The following is a 20,603-nucleotide window of genomic DNA, read 5'->3' on the forward strand; positions in this document are numbered from 1 at the left end:
CCCCCAAGAGGGGCTTCACACCGTCCACCACTTCCCCCCCCCCCCCCGCCCTGACTTTACCTGCTCTGGCTTGGAAAAATACACATCGACACCCAAAACTGTACCTGGTGGAGACGCACCTGTCACCACTTAACTGTTAATTTCATATGAATTGCTGATGTTAACCTACACCAAGCCACCGTTCACACCAGGTCTGTAGCTGTTACTGTTTGGCAGCAGAATAACGTTATTGTAATTACATAATGTTGAGGACCCGGCTCTGGTTGGCAGGCGAAGGCATTTGTTGGAGCAAAGGTTAAAGAAAAAGGTTTTATTTCTCTGTAGAGTCCTATCCATAATGTTGCCAGACATTTAGAACAACAATCTGAGCCCGTTAGTGGACACACATTGACGGTGAGGAGCTGCCCCGAGCGATTTCATGACAGCATGTTTAGCGGCTGCCGTCCGCAGCGTTCTCCCTCAATAATGAACCAAAATCCAAAATTGTTGTTGTCCCCATTAGTCACTAAGACACAAAAACATGGGAAAATAGAGTCCAGGTTGAAAAATACTGAAGTTACCCTTCAAGCCAATTTGATGAATCAAATAAAACTGAATGTGTATTTGTTATTGTGGGTTCGTAACCTCACGGACCGTTGGATGATAATGTGACTTGGTGCCTCCTCAAATTCCTAAATCTCAAAAAACAACAATAAAAGTAGGACTTGCTGATATAAATTTATTTGTTCTCTAACTGCTTCACCTATTTGTCTGCCTCATTTTGTGGCTAGTTTAGGAGAAATTCGACCGGTTGATCTACTCTGGTAAAAATAAAGAAGAGAAACAGTCCGTCACCTATTTGTACGGCTTACTTGAAATAACAGAAGAATATTGGGATGGGTTTGCCAAGAAGGAGGAGAAGCTCAAAACGGTATCGTTATCGCATAATAAACACAACAATATGTCCCAAGAAACTAAACGATTCGACCCCAGCGCCTGTGTTTGATCAACAGAACACGATCTTCCCGTGAGTGGAGAGGTGGCCTGTGTTTGTGTGTAGCAGGACAGAGAGCGCTGTTCGTCATCGAGCGTCTGCGTGGGAGGAGTTACCACCTGTCAAACGCATGCAGGAACTCTAATGAATTATGGGAAACGTGCTGTAGAGACTTGATCAGAGCATGTGTGGAAGGTTCTGTATTAAACACCGCTTGCCTGCAGCATTCCTCTAAACCGGGATACGTCTGATCTCTTCACGTTCCCACAACGCAGGCCAATAGACGACAGAGAGGAGTCTGATGTAGTTCCCCCGTCTCTCCTTACACAGCGTTGTTGTTATGCTCCAAACTGGTTTGACTGGTGATTCTGAAGATGTGTCAGTAATGTATGTCCTCAGCAATCCTCCTCAAAGGGATTTTCTCCATATCGTATTCTTTGAATTTCTTTAGCCTCTTGTGATTACGTGTCACACTAAATTATGTGTACGTATTTTCAGTAGCTGTTTGCCACTGAATGAATGAATGAATGTAGCGCAGAGGAGACAGCTGATGTCAGTGTGTGTGTGTGTGTGTGTGTGTGTGTGTGTGTGTGTGTTCTGCAGCGTTGTTGGTCCATCAGAAGGCCCGCATGGACAGGCTGTGGCACGAGCTGGAGCTGAAGAAGAAGAAGCTGGAGAAGCTAAAAGAGGAGGTCAACGAGATGGAGAACGACCTGACCAGGAGACGGCTGGAGAGATCCAACTCGGCCTCCCAAATTCCTTCTGTAAGCTTCATTCAGTGATCTTTAAAGATGTTCCTGTGATTATCTTTTGCTTTCATTTGGTAATGACGGTTACATACAGACAGGAAGTGGTATTACATCTCCCCCCCCCCCCCCAATTTCAAACTGATATTTATTGTTGAAAACAGTAATCATCAGCTTTAGAGTTGGTAGTCATATTTCCCAGCTATCACCAGCCAGAATGTAGAAAGGTTCGGACATTTGGAAGGGAAAGGAATTCTAACCAACATCTTTCATTGGCAGCTCAATCATAAAACAACAACAATATGATTTTATTAGCAGTCATTACAGATGTTTTTCATAACTGCACACAGATGCTTCACTGGTTATTACTGACAGATAAAAGCTGAGCAGACAAAACAACACGATCCGGGTCACATTTCTCAGTCCCTGCTCACGGCTCATCAACACACCCCGACACTATGTTGATTACAGGGTCTGGTTATGATTTTGGGCTGATATAGTTCAGTTTTCAGACTTGGCTTCACAGTTCACTCTGGAGCTGCACAGCGAGTCCTGCACAGCTGAAACGGCGGCGGGGAGAGTTCAAAAGGAAACCGTTAAAAGTGAACACGCCTCCATATTTATCGCCGGCGCAACGTCAACGTTTATGTTGAGATTTGCGGCTGTGAGTTTGTCGAAAACCTCTCTGGTTCAGATCAAGCGCCGCTCTGAGCTTTTTGCCGAGTCGGCTGTTTTTGTCGGCTGTTAAAGATTGAGTCAACAGAGGGAGGTGGAGGGGGGAGGGGGGGGGGGGAGTGGCTGCGGAAGGTCATTTGGCTGGTGTTGCTGAGCTCAGTAGCTCCTTGGTTCTGTGTTGTTTACTGAGGCCAGCCAGCTCCCCTCCTGACACAGATCTGCTCCACTCACTCTGAGAACTGTGTGTGTATGTGTGTGTGTGTGTGTGTGTGTGTGTGTGAGAGAGAGAGAGAGAGAGAGTGTGATGGTTAGCCGGCTGATCCCCTCCTGTCTCATTCCTTTTCAGATCGAGGAAATGAAGCAGCTGCGATGCAAAAACAGGTTACTGCAGATCGACATCGACTGCCTCACCAAAGAAATTGATCTCCTTCAAACCAGAGGTATGATTCTCTCTGATACATAATCACAGATATGTTCTCTTACACTCAGCGCTCGGCTCATATCTCGTACATGTCTGGGTTGAATGATAATAACAGTAAGTCACTGAGTGAGGGAGACCAGATTCTGATCCAGGGTCCGCAGCTGCTCACATCCTCTCCGCACACACACACACACACTCACTCAAGGTGCTGCCATTGTGCTGTTAACTACCAGCTCTTCCTGAATTGCGTCCGGTCGCTGGTCGGTAACGAGGGATTTATTGGCCCCCTGGCAGCACTCCACCGCTGACAGAACCCGAGCCGCTGACCAGCAGCTTCACACAGGTGAAGGAAAGCCAAGAGGCGGCTCACGGGAATGAATGGCAGCCGTCACACGCCTGCTGGTTCCTGCGGTTTAATGTCAGACATAAACTGTGGCCAGCTAGGATGTCAAGTCACAGTCAAAAGGCATTTTCAGCTAAAAACAACCAACCTAGTTTGGCGCACGCCTCGTTTTGGCCTTTGTCATAGCTCAAAAACTGACATTCATAGAAAAGTTTGGTCTCCTTTTGTAACCGAGCACGTGCAGAAGTCCCAAAATAGCCAAAATGATGCACTATCTGAGATGAATAAATCCCACCATCTTGACTGTAAGTGAGCCGGGGGGGGACAACTGGGTGAGATTCAACTCCTCATAGAGACACACCTAGCGCACCTCGCCATGTTTAAGACGCGACCGCTTTATATTCTCACTTTAATATCATTACAGTACAGACGATCATCGGTTGTTTCACATCTTCTATGTCGAGTTGTTGGCGTGTTAATCCGACCACGTGTGTTGAGTTAGAGTTGGAGTGTGTGTGTGTGTGTGTGTGTGTGTGTGTGCTGACTGCATAGCTGCGTAGCTCAAATGTCAACCCACTTTTCTTTTCCTTCTCCTTCTGTGTTACAGGACCACACTTTAATCTTGGTGCAATCCATAATTTTTACGACAACATGGGATTCCTTGGTCCTCTCCCCCCCAAACCCAAAGGTACTTTATCTATTGGTAAGTTTAGAGGAGGGTGCGTGGTCCTGTCTGGACATTCCTTCTTCCATTGGACACGTTCCTTACATTTACTGCATCAGTATTGGCCACTGTTATAATCCTATTTATAGGCTATATATTTATGTATTTCTTCCATTTGTTACCCTATGTGCTGAAGGCCAGGCACACGGTTGTCATTTGTAATATCCACTCTTCATTCTTTTATTAATCTATTTATTGCATGTTGTCTTGTCATTTTTTCAGACCGACTTAAATGACAGTGGTTGCATGTTTCAATAATCGACAGATTCTTTAAAAATGACATTAGCATTGTTGTGTGACCAGTGTTGTGAAGTTCTGACGTTTTAGTTCTTTAGCAGCCGGTCCCAGACCACCAGGCTCAGGCACCGCTTCACACCGCAGGCCGTAGTTATTGTGCATATTATAATAAAGAACCCGAAACTAGAGTATCGTGAGACAACATTCCTATCAGCTGTTGAATGCAGAGTGAACAACACACCTTATCAGCTGTGAGAACAGCTGGATACACATCTGCACAATGAGGGATGCCTATGAACGGATCAAATTGATTATTTTCCTTCTTTACATATTGTCAATCAAAGCCTGACGATCAGCTCAAGATGTTGGTTTAACCCTTCTGACTGGCTGACGACTCATTTCTTCTCTTCCCCCCTCCCCCTCCTACCTGCTCCGTGATCTTTTTTTTGTTTTCCACCCATCCATCCGCCTACCCCCTCATCCGTTCATCCCTTCCTCTGTCTCTGCTCGGCTCCATCACTACCTGGGCCAGACGGGAGAGGATGTAGATATAATGTGACCTCTGAGCTCATGATGGAGCCCTCCTCTGCTCCTTCCCCTCCTCTCCCACTTGGTTGGTATCTCTGTCCTCTCTCCTCTTGTTTCATTCTTCCACCCTTCATCGTCAGCCATGTACCTTCAACGAGCTCTGCGTGCTTATTTATGAGTATAATGAGGACGTTAGGAACTGTTATCCTTTAATGCCCAGTGACTGATAATCAGATGGCTGCAGTGCATGTTAACACATTTTTGGTGGATAAACTTGGTGAATTGCACTTCTTCTTCTTCTGTGTCCTGACCTCCTCCTCCTCCTCTTCACAGACCCGGGCAGTAAGATTGTGAAGCCCATCGCAGACCAGGAGGAGGACGAGGGGCTGCAGTGGAACTGCACCGCCTGCACCTTCCTCAACCACCCCGCCCTCAACCGCTGTGAACAGTGCGACTTCCCGCGGCACTTCTGAGCCAACGAGGCCTCGACGCGCCGCCGCCGCCGCCCGGCCAGACCAGAATAGAAAAAAAAAGGGCCTCTCTGTTTCTTCTGTTTCGCTCGTCGCATGAAAACTCGAGACGCCGTCGGGCATCATCCGTCCCGTTCTGTTCCTTTCTTCCCTCCTCTCTAAGGTTTGTAGAATGCTGTCCACTGAAGGCTTGACCGGACGGTGTTTACGGCACGTGTTTTTCCACAAAGGCCGGCAGAGTCGGATGATACCTCGCCTTAGAGACTCGGATGCCGCGGGGTCGAGTCTGCTCGACGGGTGACACTTTTCCCCCGGGGATACCTCGCTGCTGCCACTTCCAGTATTACGAGTGTGGCCCTGCAGTGTGACGGCACACATACACGCGCACACACACACACACACACACACACACACACACACACACACACACACAACACAGGTGCAAATGTGCCTTTTTGCTGATTACATTTTTGTTGTCGTTTTTTTTTTTCTTCCTCTGTGGTGGCATGATCGGGGAATTGGGAACTGTGTTCAGCCACTGCGCTCCACCTGAAGGGAAAACTAACAGACGAATCGTGGAACTTTTAAAGTTTGTTTGCTGTTTCTAGAGGATGTCAAAAAGAGGGAACCAGCAGTGTCGCTGCCACTCAAACGTGCCTCTTGCCCCCCCCCCACCCCCTTCAGTGTCTCCTTTCCTGTCTCCTCAGTCATGAGTTAAGAAAAAGAAACTAAGTTGCATGCTTTGTGTACAGTACACGGAGGCAGAAACTCCCCTCGAGCTTTTTACTGTACATAAGTTTAGAATGTGCCTTGAAAGCCTTCTTCCTCACACTATGAATCACGTGTATTTCCTGTAAGTATAGCTTTATAGACTTTATTAACTTTTTCTTTTCTTTTTTTTTTTTTTTGTCTTGTTTTGTTTCCTTCTTTCAAACCAATAAGCACCGTGCTCCCCTGTTTTATTTTTTAAGCGTTTTGACCTGATTTCTGTGAGAGTTGAAGCCTTGCAGAAGGAGAGGAGCGGAGCAGTTTAAAAAGCCCTTTGCAGTCATCATGAAGCTACGTCTGACCCCGCCCCTTCATCGCTCCTGTGACTGCGGAGTTGTACGATCAGAAGATGCAGCAAAAAGGAAGGCGATGGAGGAGTCTTTTTTTTTTTTTCAGGACATCAAAAATATGTCGGGACTGTCGGGGGGGGGGGGGGGGTGTGTGTCATAAAACAAAATTACAAACTGCCATCTTATCATCTTATCTGACAACTGGAATGTAGGTTTAATGTTTTGGGGAGAGCTACACCTCGGTGCAAAGAGACACTCTGTTTCCAGTTCACTCAGGATGTCACTGCAGCTGGAGCGTCTGATTGGGTTAAAGGTCTCCATGTCGCTGTGCACTCCTGAATCGGGTTGTTTTTTGTAGGTAACAAAGATCAAAGTGAGCACGTTTTAGTTTAAAGTGTACCTATGATGTAGAAATATTCATATGAGTCCCGTGCCTTTCCATACAACCGGTCACAATAGTCACAACACCATGGAAGCAGACAACATGACGGTCCACTTTGTATACTCTTATTTGTATTTGGCTCGTTTCATCCTTCTAAGCTTTTATTGATGAGGGTGTTTCTAAAGTTTACTTATTGTCATTACCTTACCTTAACTGTGGAGTAGTTACTTTTTCCTTTATTTCTTTTCTTCCACACTTGTGAAACGTTGCCTTGCGTCAGTGCCTTAGAACTATTGAATTTGTATCTATTCTGTCACATCCGAGTGCCATTTTTAAAACCGAAATTTTAGTAATGTTTAAACCCATTTAAAAGTAGAAGATGGATTCTTGTCTCTTAAGCACTTACGCCATACTTTTTTCCTCTTTTTCTTTTTTTTTTTTTCAATCCAAAGAATCCAGTTTTCATCTTTTATCTGCACCTTGGTGTGAAGAGGCAGTTTATTCATGTTTTAGTAAATGGAAAAAAATAATTTGGATATCTAAAGTGTTTCTTTGATTTTAGCTGGGAAAACTGTCTTTGTAACAGATAAGTTATTTGTAAAAATAATTAAAAAAATCTATTCTGAGTTTTTTGTCTTTGTGATACTGATGTTTTTATCCACTAGATGGCAGAAGAGACCAACATAGGTTTGAGTAGGGGCAGCTTGTCTGACATGTAGACATATATACTGTATATGATGTGTATATATATATACATACTGTATACTGTATATGTATATATATATATATATACATACCACCAGCTTAATGTTCCCAAATCTTTACAATACCATAGTGTGTATTAATTAAACTAAACAAACACAATTCTATTAAGTGTCCCAATAAGACAGCATGCACAATACTAGAGCCCTGCAATTTAATAAAACCTAAATGGAATGCAGCCATTGTTAACTATTAGTTCCAGCTGCAGTTTTTCTGCTGTGACGTAGCAAAATGTTTACTCAATTGGTTTCAATTACTGTGAGGGCCTTTAACTGTTATGCCAAATAAATGAACTTTGCCCACATGGAAACAGCGCAGGTTCAGGCCCCCAGTATCCTTCCCAGTGCCCCTGCCCTCTCATGCTGTCATTCAATCCGATGCAAACAGCCAGCAGCTCAGGAGAAATGTGTGTTATATCCATGTTGATTATGTTAAAGCTACTACAAGGAATTTTCATTTTGTGTTGATTTTGGCGGTCCCTGTGGACAAAAGCGGTAGTGTTTCCTAGCACCAGAATCCCTTCAGAAAACTTCTCTCTTTCCTGCAGCAGGGTCTGACAGTCTGTCCGGCCTGGTTCTGGTTCTCCCGTGCCTCTCTTCCCTCTAGAGGGCCCAGCGATACGTCCTGGACCTCCAGCAGCGTGGTGTTGGCTAATCATGGAGGTGAAGCTGTGCTCGCGGCTGAAGGAGGGGCCGCTGCTGCAGAGCTCTCCTCTTACCTTCTGACTCCAGGTCCAAAGCGACGCTGAAGCCGGATCTGGGTCTGTCTGTGGAGGGCTGGGTGCTGCTGGATGTTTCTCCTATAATATTGTTATTTGGCTAATCATGTGCATACGAGACAGTGTCTGTGAATATAAAGGGTGTCAACATGTTGCAGGGTTCCTACACTTTGGTCATTCAGATTTCCTCAGACCAGATGCCACACGTCACATCCATGTCTCTCCAATCACATGAAGACAATAGGATCAGCGAGGTGGACCAATCCGTGTCTTACTTTTCTGAAAAAGTCTCATATCACGTGACTCATTTCGGCTTTGACCTGAGGAATACCACCTGTGGTTGAAACATATCTGTCATGTCCACATGGAAATCTAAGTAGTTTGTCTTTGTGTGCATAATTTGGTCTCTATACCTTTCTCTCTTCATCAGGTTACACAAAGCCTGACTTGTTGACCGCAGCTTGAATCTTTAGATTAATAAAGCAGAAAGCTGAAGTAGTAGTCTTGAAGCATGCTATACTGTATTTATATGATATTAAACTTGCATTGACACAACAGCGCGGTTGCCGTAGGATATCCAAGCGCCAGCAGACCTGTGGACCAACTGGCCACCTCCCTCTTAAAGGATCATGAATGCATTAAATAATCAATAAAGTAGCGCAATGAATGTATCAAAATGTAAGGGTGTACAAGTATAGCCTTTTCTCTATAAATCTACTCAAGTAAGACCAAAACGTATGTCGCATACTTTGACAAGTACCAATTACTTAAAAAAAGTGACTTGAATACATGTGACAGAGTAAATGTAATACGTTATCTGTGTGAGTTAGTGTACAGAACATGTTCATACATGATTCTGTTTCTATATTTTCTCTTGCTTGAATATAGTTTAAGGTAATCCATCTCTGTGTGTGTAACATGTTCAGCAGCAGTTATAATAGGATTGGCGCAATTTTAATTTACGTCACAAAATGCTCCTGTTTCTGACATTTCCTCACATAACCAGCTGCTTAAATACTGTAACGTTGCTCTTGTAAGCAGAATAAATATGCTAGTAATGGCAAATCAGTTTACTCAATGATGTTAATATTTGTGAATGTATATTGATGGCTTCTACGGTGGATAATTGACACCCGTTTGATCTGTAACCCTTTTCATTATAGCATTGTGATTACTGGAATAATTCTGGACAGTTTTACACACATAGTCAAATATATATTATATATATTATTATATATACTGTATATATTAAAGTGTCTCATAAAGAGTCATAGTATGTTGAAATAATGCATTCAAACCAACCTTGGTGTATTAGATGAAGTATGGATATTTGCACTGATAAATCATCTTCAATTTCATTTAATTTCCATCTATTTTGCTGTTAATTAATTAGTGATTCTAATATAACAAAGCTTGTATGAAAGTGTGTTTTAAGGAAACTCTAAATGAACTATCACTTGAGGGTGATTTGATCGATCGTTATCAGGCAACATTTGTTCTAAGGAAACAAAAGCTGTCGAGCGTTCATGACGACTTCATTCTTTATATAGCCGGCATATCAATAGTTTGTTAAGCTCAATAAACACAGATACTATTTGACCGGAATTCAGGGCAGATTTTAGGGCACTATTGCAAATTTGAACTGCAACCAAGCAATACAAAGACAAATTTAGATTAAGTACACAACATACACGATTGGTAGCAGGGCGGTGAATGAATGAATGTGGATTTGTCAGTCGGCCCGGACAACCTCAACAACCATCCAATATCGGGGACTAAAAGTCAAAATATCTGCTGCTTTGAATTAATAAAACTCATGCAAGTCCAACACATTTATGGAAATGCAACAATAAATCACTGGACCGCCTCTTTAAATGTTGCTGGCCCAAAGATGTCAGCATGCTGATGGGAAACACCTGCTGTAGCAACCCTTGAGAGGTCTAACCAGCAGAGAGCAGTGCAGCAGCAGCAGCAGCTCTCAGTTTGAATCAGTGTTCATTTAAAGACACGAGAGCGATTTGAGTGCTTTTATTTCACAGGGACAGCAAAAACACAGAATTCATAGAAAAACAAGTCAACGGCATTTCTTTACACAGAATAGTATAATAGAGTTCCTCACTTTGAGGCAACATGAGAAAACAACACATGCTGCTTTAATAAACGATTTCTGCTGCTACAATAAGCAGCATGTATGGAGCGTAGTGCATTGCACTTTTATATTAAAGAGATAGCATTCGGTCTGCTACGTTTTCAAGGCACTTTTAATGCTGAAAATAAAGGGTGAGTTTGGAATGTGTTCACGAGTACATTACTTTCACGTAATAATCAAGAGAACTAAAAACGTTCTCTCTTTTTTATTTTGTTGCAGTTTTCACTTTGCTTCTGGGATGAGAACTCCGGTGTGGACTCAGTTTGAGTCACAAAAACCTAATAAAAAAACGCCTTTCTACTCTAGAAGGAGATGTGGCTGGTCCTGTAGCTTTGGATGAGAGAAATCAGTTCGGTCATGTCTGAGATGTGTGGGTAAGCGTTCATGACTTGCTCCACCTTGCTCTGGGGGAAGAGGGTGCTCAGCTGGCTCCTCAGGCCCTTCCTCTGATCGCTGGACGGGTTCTTGGTGCCGCCCTGCGTCCACGGGTCCCTTGGTAAGCTGTGGCTCTGTCTGTAAGAGGGCTGTCTCAAGTACTCCTCTGAATAGTGGCCGGGATGCTCCCCGTTATGTGGAGGCAGAGCAGGGCAGGAGCCCCATGCTGGGTGTTGGCGGTGGCCCATCCTCGTCTCCTGGTGGCCGCACCTGCACTGGCTGCACACGGGGCGTTCGCAGGGCACCGAACCATTCTGATGAGGGTAGTAACCTCCCCCGCACAGGCAGGGCCTCTGGGCGGTTCCGCCGAAGGACCCTGAGAATGAGTAGTCGTCGTGGCTGTAGCTGGCCACTCCGCTGCTGTAGCTGTGCAGAGGACTGGTGTAGGGAGCGTCCTGGATGTAGATCCTGGACATGGAGCCCTCCATGGAGCTGAAGGCCTCGTCCACGTCCGGGCTCGGGCAGAGGCGGAGGCTCGTGTTGGCTTGGCTTCTCGGGCTGCCGGCGTCTCTGTGGTAGACGAACTGCTCGCTGGGCGAAGCTCTGTGGGATTGATCCTCGAAGCTCAGAGGCGGAGGGGTGGACGAGGTGTATCTGAGCTCCGGCTGATACGCAGCCGGGCGGCAGTGCGCGTCCTGCAGGCTCGGTTTGGGCGAGAAGTTCTTGGCTCTGTCTCTCAGCGCCCTCAGCTCATCGGCCACAGACAGCTGCGATTGGTTGGCCCGCTCCGGGTGGTAGAACTTGCATTTGACTCCATAAGTGCACTTCTTTCCTGATAGAAAGAAAGAAAGAAGAGGTTATTTATGGGCGCCCACACAGCCGTAAACAACAAAAACTGCAACCCCCTACTGACTCTACTTTACTCTGAGAGCTTTTGCGTTGAAATCATAGTTTCAATGAAGGCAGATGAAAACTTTGTCAGGAGTCTGCAAAGAAGTAACACAAGGACACAGATTTTTACACAGCTGGGAGCACAGCTTCTACTTCTTGAAATCTCAAAACTGTCGGTACTTTAATACTTCCTCAATGGGATGGGAAAACATTCCGGTCTTGTGAAATCTTTTCTAAACCAGTTGGATAATAAAAAATCAAAAAATCCACTGTGGCCAATCAGAGTGGCAAAAGTCTGCACACTAGATTTAGGTTGACTCCTCATAACTTTGACCGAAAGGGTCAGTGTTCACTTGGCCAATGAATAATATCCTGGAACGGCACACAATATTGTTCATTTGTTTGTTCCCAGACGATGCGTCCTCATGACTTTTCATATTATTACGTCTTATATGTTTGGTTTACTTTATGACCAACATACCGGCAGATATAGTGACATTCCCATCAGCCTCAGCTGTACTCGCGCGCTAAACTAAGACGATCATGTCAAACATTATACCTGCTAAACACCCGGATGTTCATCGGGAGCATGTTAGCATGCCAACATTAGCATTTAGCTAAAGGCAGAGCTGTGCCTTTAAGTGCAGCCTCGCAGTGGACTCTTGTTTCCAGATGAACCACAGGTTGATTCAGTGGAATGTAAAATGCATTGCTGGTTGTCATGGTGTTGGTTTTAATCCCCCAGGAGAGTACGAGGAAGTCTAACCTCAGCGCTAGTGTCGGGTGAAACAGAAGAGTAAAACTAACCGTAAGGACAGTGCTGCATCTTGTTGTCCGGGGTCCACGACTTCTTCCGCAGGAAATCATCGATGTTGGGACCATTTCTACCCAAGGGATCGTCTGGAGGCATAAACCTGCACCAGCACGGACACACAGTCAGGATCAGGTGACATCAGTTACAATGCATGATGTTATTTTGGTGCGAAAGGGGAACCCTCTCTTAGAATATGTTAGCAGAAGAGCAGCCCCTGCTTGTGCACAGAGGCCTTAAAGCCGCCATCAGGCTTACTTGTCATTAGCGAAGGTGTACATCAACAGCCTTTCCTCGATGAACTTCTTCCACTGGGGATTCTCCGTCTGCAGGTCGCGGTAGTTGTCGTTGGACACGATGATGCCGTCCGAGTCGAAGGCCAGCTTGATGATGTAGCGGTCGTCGTAGCACACCACCCTCTTGCCGTTCACGCAGCGAGACGGCGTGTACACCAGGATCTTCCTCCTCTCCAGCTCGTGGAGCACATGTTGATCTAGGAAACACATGAATACAATTTTTTAGAAAGTCAGTCCGAAGAAATGCCCAAAAAAACCCTACTACAAGGTTGACATATGAATGAGTCCCCAGCATGCAGCACTGCTCCATAAGCAGAAGATAACAGCCAACATAACGGTGCTGGCTGAACGGTTTCCGTGGATAAACGACGAAGGCGCACCTGTACCTATCGAGGTTGGCGCTACATTTCAAATGAGCAGCCAACATGCTCGCTGATAATATACTGAGGCAGGTGACATGCACGTGGCAGCCCACATGAGCTTTCATCCTTATCTGTAGTATTGTTGTTGTGATAGTGAGCATAGAAGGGTTGGAACTGCACTGGGCCCGGAGGATGCTTCCTTGTAGTCGAATAATGATCGCTTTCAGTCAAGAACTGAAAGCGATCTGCTCAGACATGAACAAAATGCTCAGACATGAACAAAATACTGGATTTCAATTTTGGTAGTTCCACTTCCTTATTGTTTGATAAGTAAACCATGAACAGTTAGAAACTTGTGCAATCCACTGGATGGACTTCAATGAAGGTTCAGGCTGCCAAACAGGATGAAAGATAGCAGCATATATGCCAGATACATGCCAGAACAGAAATGAATATGATATCTTTTCTCATTTCCTTGACTTTGGTGATGAGTAATCCTAGCTGGGAAATTTCCGGCTCATGTCAGTACCGCCTCAATATTGTGAAAGATACTCTTCTTCTTTTACATCCGTGTATTCAAATGAATCAGATTGTTTTGCTGCTGCGAGTTAGTAGTACCATGGGCTAATAGTATTCATGCCCAGCACAACATACATACACATACATGCATACACATAGGTGTGTGCTCTCGAGGCACCTTGTAAGTGCATAATGGATTCTGGGTTATGACACCCACATTAGGAATTTGTCTCTTCGCAGAAGAACTGAGCCTGTAACGCTCTGTAACGAAGCTTGAAAGCTGCATTAAAAGCCGTTATAATCAAATCTGGCACCGCTACAAAGACAGTGAACAGAGTGGCTGACCACATGAGACTGTAGTGTCAGTTGCCGCAACCATAACTGAGGCTTCAATTCTGGTCGGTCCTGATTGGCAGTGCTGAAATACAACGGTTATTATGTTTGTCTTTCGGCACAACTTCCTCAACCAGAGTCTCATGGCACCACATGACAGGGCCACGCGCAATCCATTGTCTACAAACCACCTGCAGCTGTTTCAATACAACATGACATGCAGACTGGGTGAGGTCAGCCTTAACGCAAAGGATGTGCACACAACCCTGACGAAACTGAGCAATCGCAACATGGGAGTTGTCACAGGTTTGTGGCGTCTCCCCTTTTAACTGCCCTCACCACCGTATCAGAGAGAGAGCGGGCGGCGGCGACCTCACCTGTGATGGGCGCCTCCGGCCGCGGCTGCTCCTTCCTCCACAGGGGAACGAACACGGTGATGTCTCGCAGCCCTTTGTCCCAGAACCAGCTCACCGCCAGCTGGAGGCCCTGGCACGAAAACACCTTCTTGTCGCCATGGCTACAAAGACACAGAATCCAGAGTCAACAAAAAAAGCAAAAAAACAACAACTTCTTCTTTTGTGTTTCCGTGCACGCAACTGTATGCACACACACACACACACACACACACACACACACACACACACACACATATATATCTCCCCCTTTTCAGGAAGTAGATGTGTCACAAGGCATGCGCTCTCAGTTCTCTAAAACACAATTGCAATAGTAAGTTGATGCAGAACAGACTGTTCACCTGCACTTTTTCAAGGCACTTTCTCTCGTATTAAAAATTAAATTCAAATGTAAGTTTTATTTTGAATTATAGTGCCTTACAAAACAGGGGCTACTTTTTTTGTATTGAATAAATACATTAAAAAAAACAGGCAGCATAACTTGTCATCAAATCTAAACCCTGACTCATCTCGGAAACATAACAGCTGTTACATCCCGAGGGAGGAGGTACAAGTGAGAGATTATGAGTGAGAAACAAAGCCTTTGTTTGTTTTATCGCTGAAACATGCCGTTTCCCCGAAACTAGACCATAAAAAAGTTATTGAATTTCCTTCAATTCAATGAATAAAAGAGCACGAGTAACTTGAAAATCATCACCAGCAGTTCAGTGAAGCCTGGCGTGCTTTCAGATCTGGTACAGTAGTTGGATCGCCTTACAAATGTCTGTTCTCTGAAATCCAAATCTCACTGTAACACAAGGACATTCTAGCTACTGATGGAGTAAACAGGGTTGTTTTGCCCGCCAGTAAAAGTAAAACGTGTGTGCGCGTCCATGCGACTGTGGTTCCCCTTCTCCCTGTCAGCAGGAAGTGGTGAGGCACTTTGAATACAACAGGTACCGCTTCTTTTCTTTCTTTTTTTAGATCTGCCTAATCTTAGATAAGAGCATGCCTCTACTTCAAATTCACTTTCAGTTCTGGCTCAAACAAAAGCAGCAACCTATTTTATATTCATTTCATTTTTTTGTATTAAATTAAATTTTTTTGATTTTGGTTTGTTTGTTTGATACATCTCTGTTTTTTTTATTTTAGAAAATGCCTTTTGAGATTGCTTCTTGTTAACCCAATAATAATTTGGTAGCCAGGCTTGGCGTGAGTGTCTGGAGTCTGAATGCAGGTATATCTTGCATAACTTTATTGGCGCGTCGTAAAGATGACGTTTCCTTGATCCTTTATACTTGCAGCCTGAAGCACTTTCCTTGAGTTAAACTATAAAACCACAGGAGACGCATGTCAGGAGCAGCGCCGTTAATGGAAACAAGCAATCACTGCCTGCTCGTTCATCTTGAATATGTTTTAGTCCAATTTAGTTGAAGATTAAAGTTAAACTACTTTAACGAGCTGCTTTCTACTGCAAAGTATTCTCCTGTTTTTGGTGGCATACAGTATAGTATAAAACAGCAATTTCATTTCTTCTTTCTTTTTTTTATTTTAACCAGCTGGGGGCAACGCAACAAGTTGTAAACACTGATATATTGAGTGGCATTATGGGAAATGTAGGAGCCAGTTTTATGGAGGGGGGGGTTGAGCCATAAGAGGGGCTTAAAGCCATGCACCATCTCAACCTTTCTTAAATCGGTCTCTCAATTCAGTCCAAATATAAAACTAAAGGGAACCGTCGAGGTGACTCAGCGAACGCCAGTTCTTACAGCAGAACCGGATCACCGGGTAACTTCTGAAGAGGCGCGGACAGGGAAGTGGAGCCCGATGAGAGACTCCCTGCCTGAGGCCAACCACAGTTACACGCCCGCCTCTCCTGGGAATGAAGGTGTTACAGTAAACCCTCGAACCCGTGTCCTTACACGAATATGTGGTGAAAACATTGCCCTTTTGTTTCCCCCTTTTGAATTTACAGCATGCCGTCTCGCCCATTGAGCAAATTTCGACTCAGAACTTCCTCATTACCAACAGGTACAAGTTGAGATTAGATGACGCGGCAATTTCACGCCAGTGTAGTGTTATATTCATACTGCAGAGTATCATCTCAAACGGCTTGAGTCTGACTTTTTATTGCATTGAAGAGGACAGAGAGGAGAATAAAAAGGAGCACATCGTGTTTTCACTTCCCACATCTTTAAAGAGGAAGTGTACCGCGATCGATTCTGCGAAGTGAAACAAGATTTGACACAAATAAAGGACCCTGTCATGTGAACGGAAATTCATTTTTAACATTCAAATAGTGCAGTTGTAATGTTCTTTTTTTTAAAATTTGATTACGCACATGAACATCTGTGCTATTTGTAAAAGCGTCACACCTAAAGAAAGTATTTTTTCCAGGAAGTAAAGAAAGAGAATGTTTTTTTTTCTCATGTAAAATTTTCTTACAGTTTATTTTGGCCCAAGAATGAAATTCCAGCGAGACAGTGTCTGAAAGAAACGACCTGCATTCACTCAAGTACCGTCCAGCACAACTTTGAGATACCACCATTTTTACTTTATACATGTACTTTTACTCCACAACATTTCAGAGGCATATTTGTTTTACAACTACAGTTGCAGATTCAGATTTTTGCAAATCTCGATAAACCTCTTAAATATGTATCATGTATCAATATAGATTAAATTACATATAAAGTAATTAGGTAGAGCTCCCTGACTAGAATTGAAATCTTGCAAATATATAAAGGCACTGGTAATAATAATAATAATCATAATCAGATAATGAGGAAATAATACAACGCTCTGCCCAACAACTACTTTTGATACTTTAAGTACATTTTGCTGATAATACTTCTGTACTTTTACTAAAACTACTGTACTAGTAAAATGACAGCAGAGGTTTTTACTGAAGTAAAAGATATGACTACTTCCTCCACCGCTGCAGCTGAAGATATACATACAAAATATATAAGACAAGTATCCTTAAGTTGTGAGTGGACTCACCTCATGGCCACGTTGCTTCCATCTATAACCACTGGTCTGAAGCCAGCGACGGGCTCTCTGTCTGATCCGGGTCTGGGTAGACCGGGACAGGGGCTGCAGCCTCTGGACACCAGCTTGGGACTGTTCGGGACGCTTCCGTTGCCGCCGCGAGTGTGGCAGGTCTTTATCAGCTCCTCCAGGATGTCGTTGGTCTGGGCGTCGTGGCGGAGGCTCTCCAGCACCCTCAGGATGTCACTGTGCGAGTACCCCAACTTGAGGAACCGCTCCACATTGGCGTGCTGCTGCATCTGGTGGTCCATGACGGACGTGTGCTTCCTCTCCTCGGCCCTTCACTCGGGTTCTGTCCGGACGGGGACTCCTCCTTACTTGTCAACGTCTCCGTGGCAACGGGCCTGTGTTTTTTTTTTGACAGGTGAGAGGATGGAGGCAGAGTCAAACCTCAGTCACTGTAAACACAGGAAGCACGAGGAGGGAGGGGGGTTTACCACATCCTCATGACAGTCAACGCAAGCACAAACACCGGCTGACGTCACGCTGGTTAAGAAAGCCCCCTGTCTGTCTCTCACACATGCACACACACGCGCACAAGAGACGTACCTGAAGGGTCTGCACTGGTCGCCGGGCTAATTTGACCCGAGGTCCCGTGCCAAAACACACATGAATGACGATCACTCCATTCACACTTATTGCTCGTTCTGGAAACCCCCCCCCCCCCCCCTTGGACTTCATGACTAAAGAGAAACATCACATTGTTCTCGCTCTCTCTCTCGCTCTCTCTCTCCCACCAGCAGAGCTATTCTGAGTACAGAACTTGGAACAAACTTCTCACTCGGTATCACACCTGACCCGATGAAAGCGCCACCGGTACCGGGCGAGAGAGAGAAAGAGAGCGAGAGAGAGAGAGAGAGAGAGAGAGGAAGAGAGAGAGAGAGAGAGAGAGAGAGACTTTGGAGCATTTCTTCTTTGTACAGTCTTTTAGATCCTCGCTACGCAAGATGGCTCGATTAGCTTTTGCTGCAGTTTCGTGTGTCAACTTGACATTTGAAGTATGAGGAAAACATACGTTTGTTTTCTATTTATTTTGTTAAACCCGAGGCGTCCTCTCTCTCTGCATGGGGCTTCGCTTTGCACAGCTTTGCTACAAACCACATCCTTTTAATGTTTCCCCCTTCCTGCGAGAAAAACATCTCGGCTTCATTGCCTCTCAAACTTCAGCAACCTTTGCTCTTTGCAACGCCGCACTCAAGTCAGCAACACGCAACCTGCACCCCCCCCCCCCCACCACCACCACCACCACCAACTATACCTGTCTCTCACAATCTATAACACAACAAGTCTGAACAAGGCAAAGACCGCCGGCTTCTGCCTGAGAAATTCATACGGTTATCACAAACACTAGAGCTAGACATTGTCACGTGGCTCCAGTTGTCTGGTTCTGTACTTACACATTAAACAGGTGCTGGATCGGAGCCCGGAGTATCTCCCCGCTGTCTCTCTCTCTCTCTCTCTGTGAGTGAGTGAGTGAGTGAGTGTGTCAGTCAGTCAGTCAGTCAGTGGCTCTGACAAGCAGCCGGTCTGTGTGAGCTGCCCTTATTACTCATTGGAGGAAGTGACTGCTCGCTGCTGAGAAAAAAAAAGAGCAAGGAAGAGAACGCTGTGAATTAGTGACTACTTCCTCATCGGGGCTGGTCTGGGAGCCATGGGGGGTAGGAGGATATGGATACCACTCTCATATTTGTGATTTATAAATAATATGTCATGTCAGCTAGCCCGTCTGTGAGCAAAGGGGAAGCTCCTGTACGAACACAACCCAAAACATCAGCGGTGACGTTCACAAAACCACAAGGAGACGCAGAGTGACATTTTTATCTTCACAGCAACTGAACAACAACAACGTGAGAGACATGTGTCCCATCTCAAGACCTTCAGCTGTCCGTCACACCAACGAAGACAACTGTCTTGTTTGCTTCAACAACACCTCAGGGTTTTCCCAGAAAGGCACTTGAGTTAAGATTCACTTTTGATAATATTTATGATAAGGATGTTTATTGTCATCGTACGAACATACAAGGAAATTGAGTTGGCGACTCATCAGTACAGCAGCAACAGTTAAAAAGTGTATAAAAACATTAAGACAAGACGATTTTAAAAAACAAGACATTAAATAAATATATACAAGATAAAACAAGATAAAGCACAGGCATCAATGGCTTCAAAGTGAAAAATGTGCTTGGTTCCAACCTTGTATGTATGTAACCTTGGTTACATACATAGTATGATTACTTTCTAATGATTTTTAAGTCTTTTATGTTATTGACATTATTATTAAGGGTAAACTCAAAACTAAGAACTGGGGCGGAGTTCACCACTGCCTCTAATTCTGAGAACTGTTCTGAGTGTTCGTGCTCACACAAAGCAACCGAGGAGCTCCCTACACACCCATTCACTATACGACACCCTTTGGATAAAACTAACATATATTTACCTACAAAGACAGAAACAGGGGTGACATCATGACAACAGGAAAGGAAAATATGAGTAAGACTGGACACCATATAGTGATGGGATCACACGGGGGGGGGGGGGGGGGGGAATTGGGCCCCTTGCTCGGACCACGCCTCATCTTCAAACTCAGCCTTCATTATGATCTCACTTACACAACTGGAAAGTTTTGTGACAATATCACGTTGACTAACTTTGTCCAGACAGACATACCTGGCAAAGTACTCAACCGCCTCACACACACACACACACACACACACACACACATTACACAACACACACATGAGTTGAAAAAAATACCAGCTAATACACACTAACTACGAACAAAGGAAAATAATTACTCACAATGAAACATAATTTTGATGCTGCGTCTATTACTGATGTTTGCCAAACCAGGATGTTGGACAACACTAAACAATGTGCTATCAGTGTGTGTGTGTGTGTGAGTGCGTGTGTGTGTGTGTGTGTGTGTGTGTGTGTGAGAGAGAGAGAGAGGCACATGGGAGGGGAAAGAAAGGAATCTGTGATGAAATTGCAGAATGGAATTAATAGGCTACACCATGAGTAGACAATTAAAGACGGTACAGTCAGTCCAACGTCATTGAGGAAGGACAAGGAACAGTTTGATATGAAAGAACAAGGAAGTAATGTGCTGTGCATGATGACAGTGGAAAATCTAATCCTGGAGATGACATATAAATAAACAATAAACATATTGCTGCCATGGAAAAAGAAGAAATATTTTACAAAATATAATAACACAGCAAATTACTTAGTTGTAACATAACTTGTTATTAAACAGCATATCACTTTATCTTGTTAAATCACAAAGATTTCTTTCTCTTTATCAAAAACTACCGACGTAACCTATCAAAATAAAATAAAAACGTTTGTTTTTATAATGATAAACCAACTTAGCACATGACAAGAAAC

At 44.4% G+C, this 20,603-nt stretch overlaps 2 protein-coding genes across 8 annotated transcripts in view; one reads left to right on the top strand and one right to left on the bottom strand.

Moving 5' to 3' along the window:
- tab2 (TGF-beta activated kinase 1 (MAP3K7) binding protein 2) overlaps window positions 1–7,183 on the top strand; it is a 33,877-nt gene extending 26,694 nt beyond the window's left edge. For 4 of the 5 annotated variants that reach the window (XM_076084151.1, XM_076084153.1, XM_076084150.1 and 1 more), the window contains exons 4-7: window positions 1,577–1,737; window positions 2,741–2,834; window positions 3,766–3,861; window positions 4,981–7,183. In XM_076084151.1, coding sequence (XP_075940266.1) covers window positions 1,577–1,737; window positions 2,741–2,834; window positions 3,766–3,861; window positions 4,981–5,120 — 491 coding nt within the window. In that variant the 3' untranslated portion in view covers window positions 5,121–7,183. The remainder of the gene's footprint in view (window positions 1–1,576; window positions 1,738–2,740; window positions 2,835–3,765; window positions 3,862–4,980) is intronic. The other variant, XM_076084154.1, reaches the window with a different exon arrangement.
- A 2,867-nt stretch (window positions 7,184–10,050) lies between these two features.
- LOC142942084 (putative ribonuclease ZC3H12D) lies at window positions 10,051–18,707 on the bottom strand. Of its 3 annotated transcripts, none has more exons than XM_076084262.1 (6): window positions 18,614–18,707; window positions 17,169–17,560; window positions 14,151–14,290; window positions 12,522–12,756; window positions 12,260–12,366; window positions 10,051–11,393 (listed from the first exon to the last, which is right to left on the bottom strand). In XM_076084262.1, exons 2-6 carry the CDS (start codon window positions 17,465–17,467, stop codon window positions 10,489–10,491), a joined length of 1,686 nt encoding a protein of 561 aa, XP_075940377.1. In that variant the 5' UTR covers window positions 17,468–17,560; window positions 18,614–18,707; the 3' UTR covers window positions 10,051–10,488. The 3 variants fall into 3 exon arrangements, with proteins under 3 accessions (XP_075940377.1, XP_075940378.1, XP_075940381.1); XM_076084263.1 differs by having other exon boundaries at window positions 17,169–17,614; window positions 18,614–18,649; XM_076084266.1 differs by lacking the exon at window positions 18,614–18,707 and adding an exon at window positions 17,766–18,397.
- Between the last annotated feature and the right edge of the window lie 1,896 nt (window positions 18,708–20,603).

The sequence above is a fragment of the Anarhichas minor genome, unplaced genomic scaffold (genome assembly GCF_050575085.1).
Source record: "Anarhichas minor isolate MPS153535 unplaced genomic scaffold, ASM5057508v1 ptg000136l, whole genome shotgun sequence".
Lineage (NCBI taxonomy): Eukaryota > Metazoa > Chordata > Actinopteri > Perciformes > Anarhichadidae > Anarhichas > Anarhichas minor.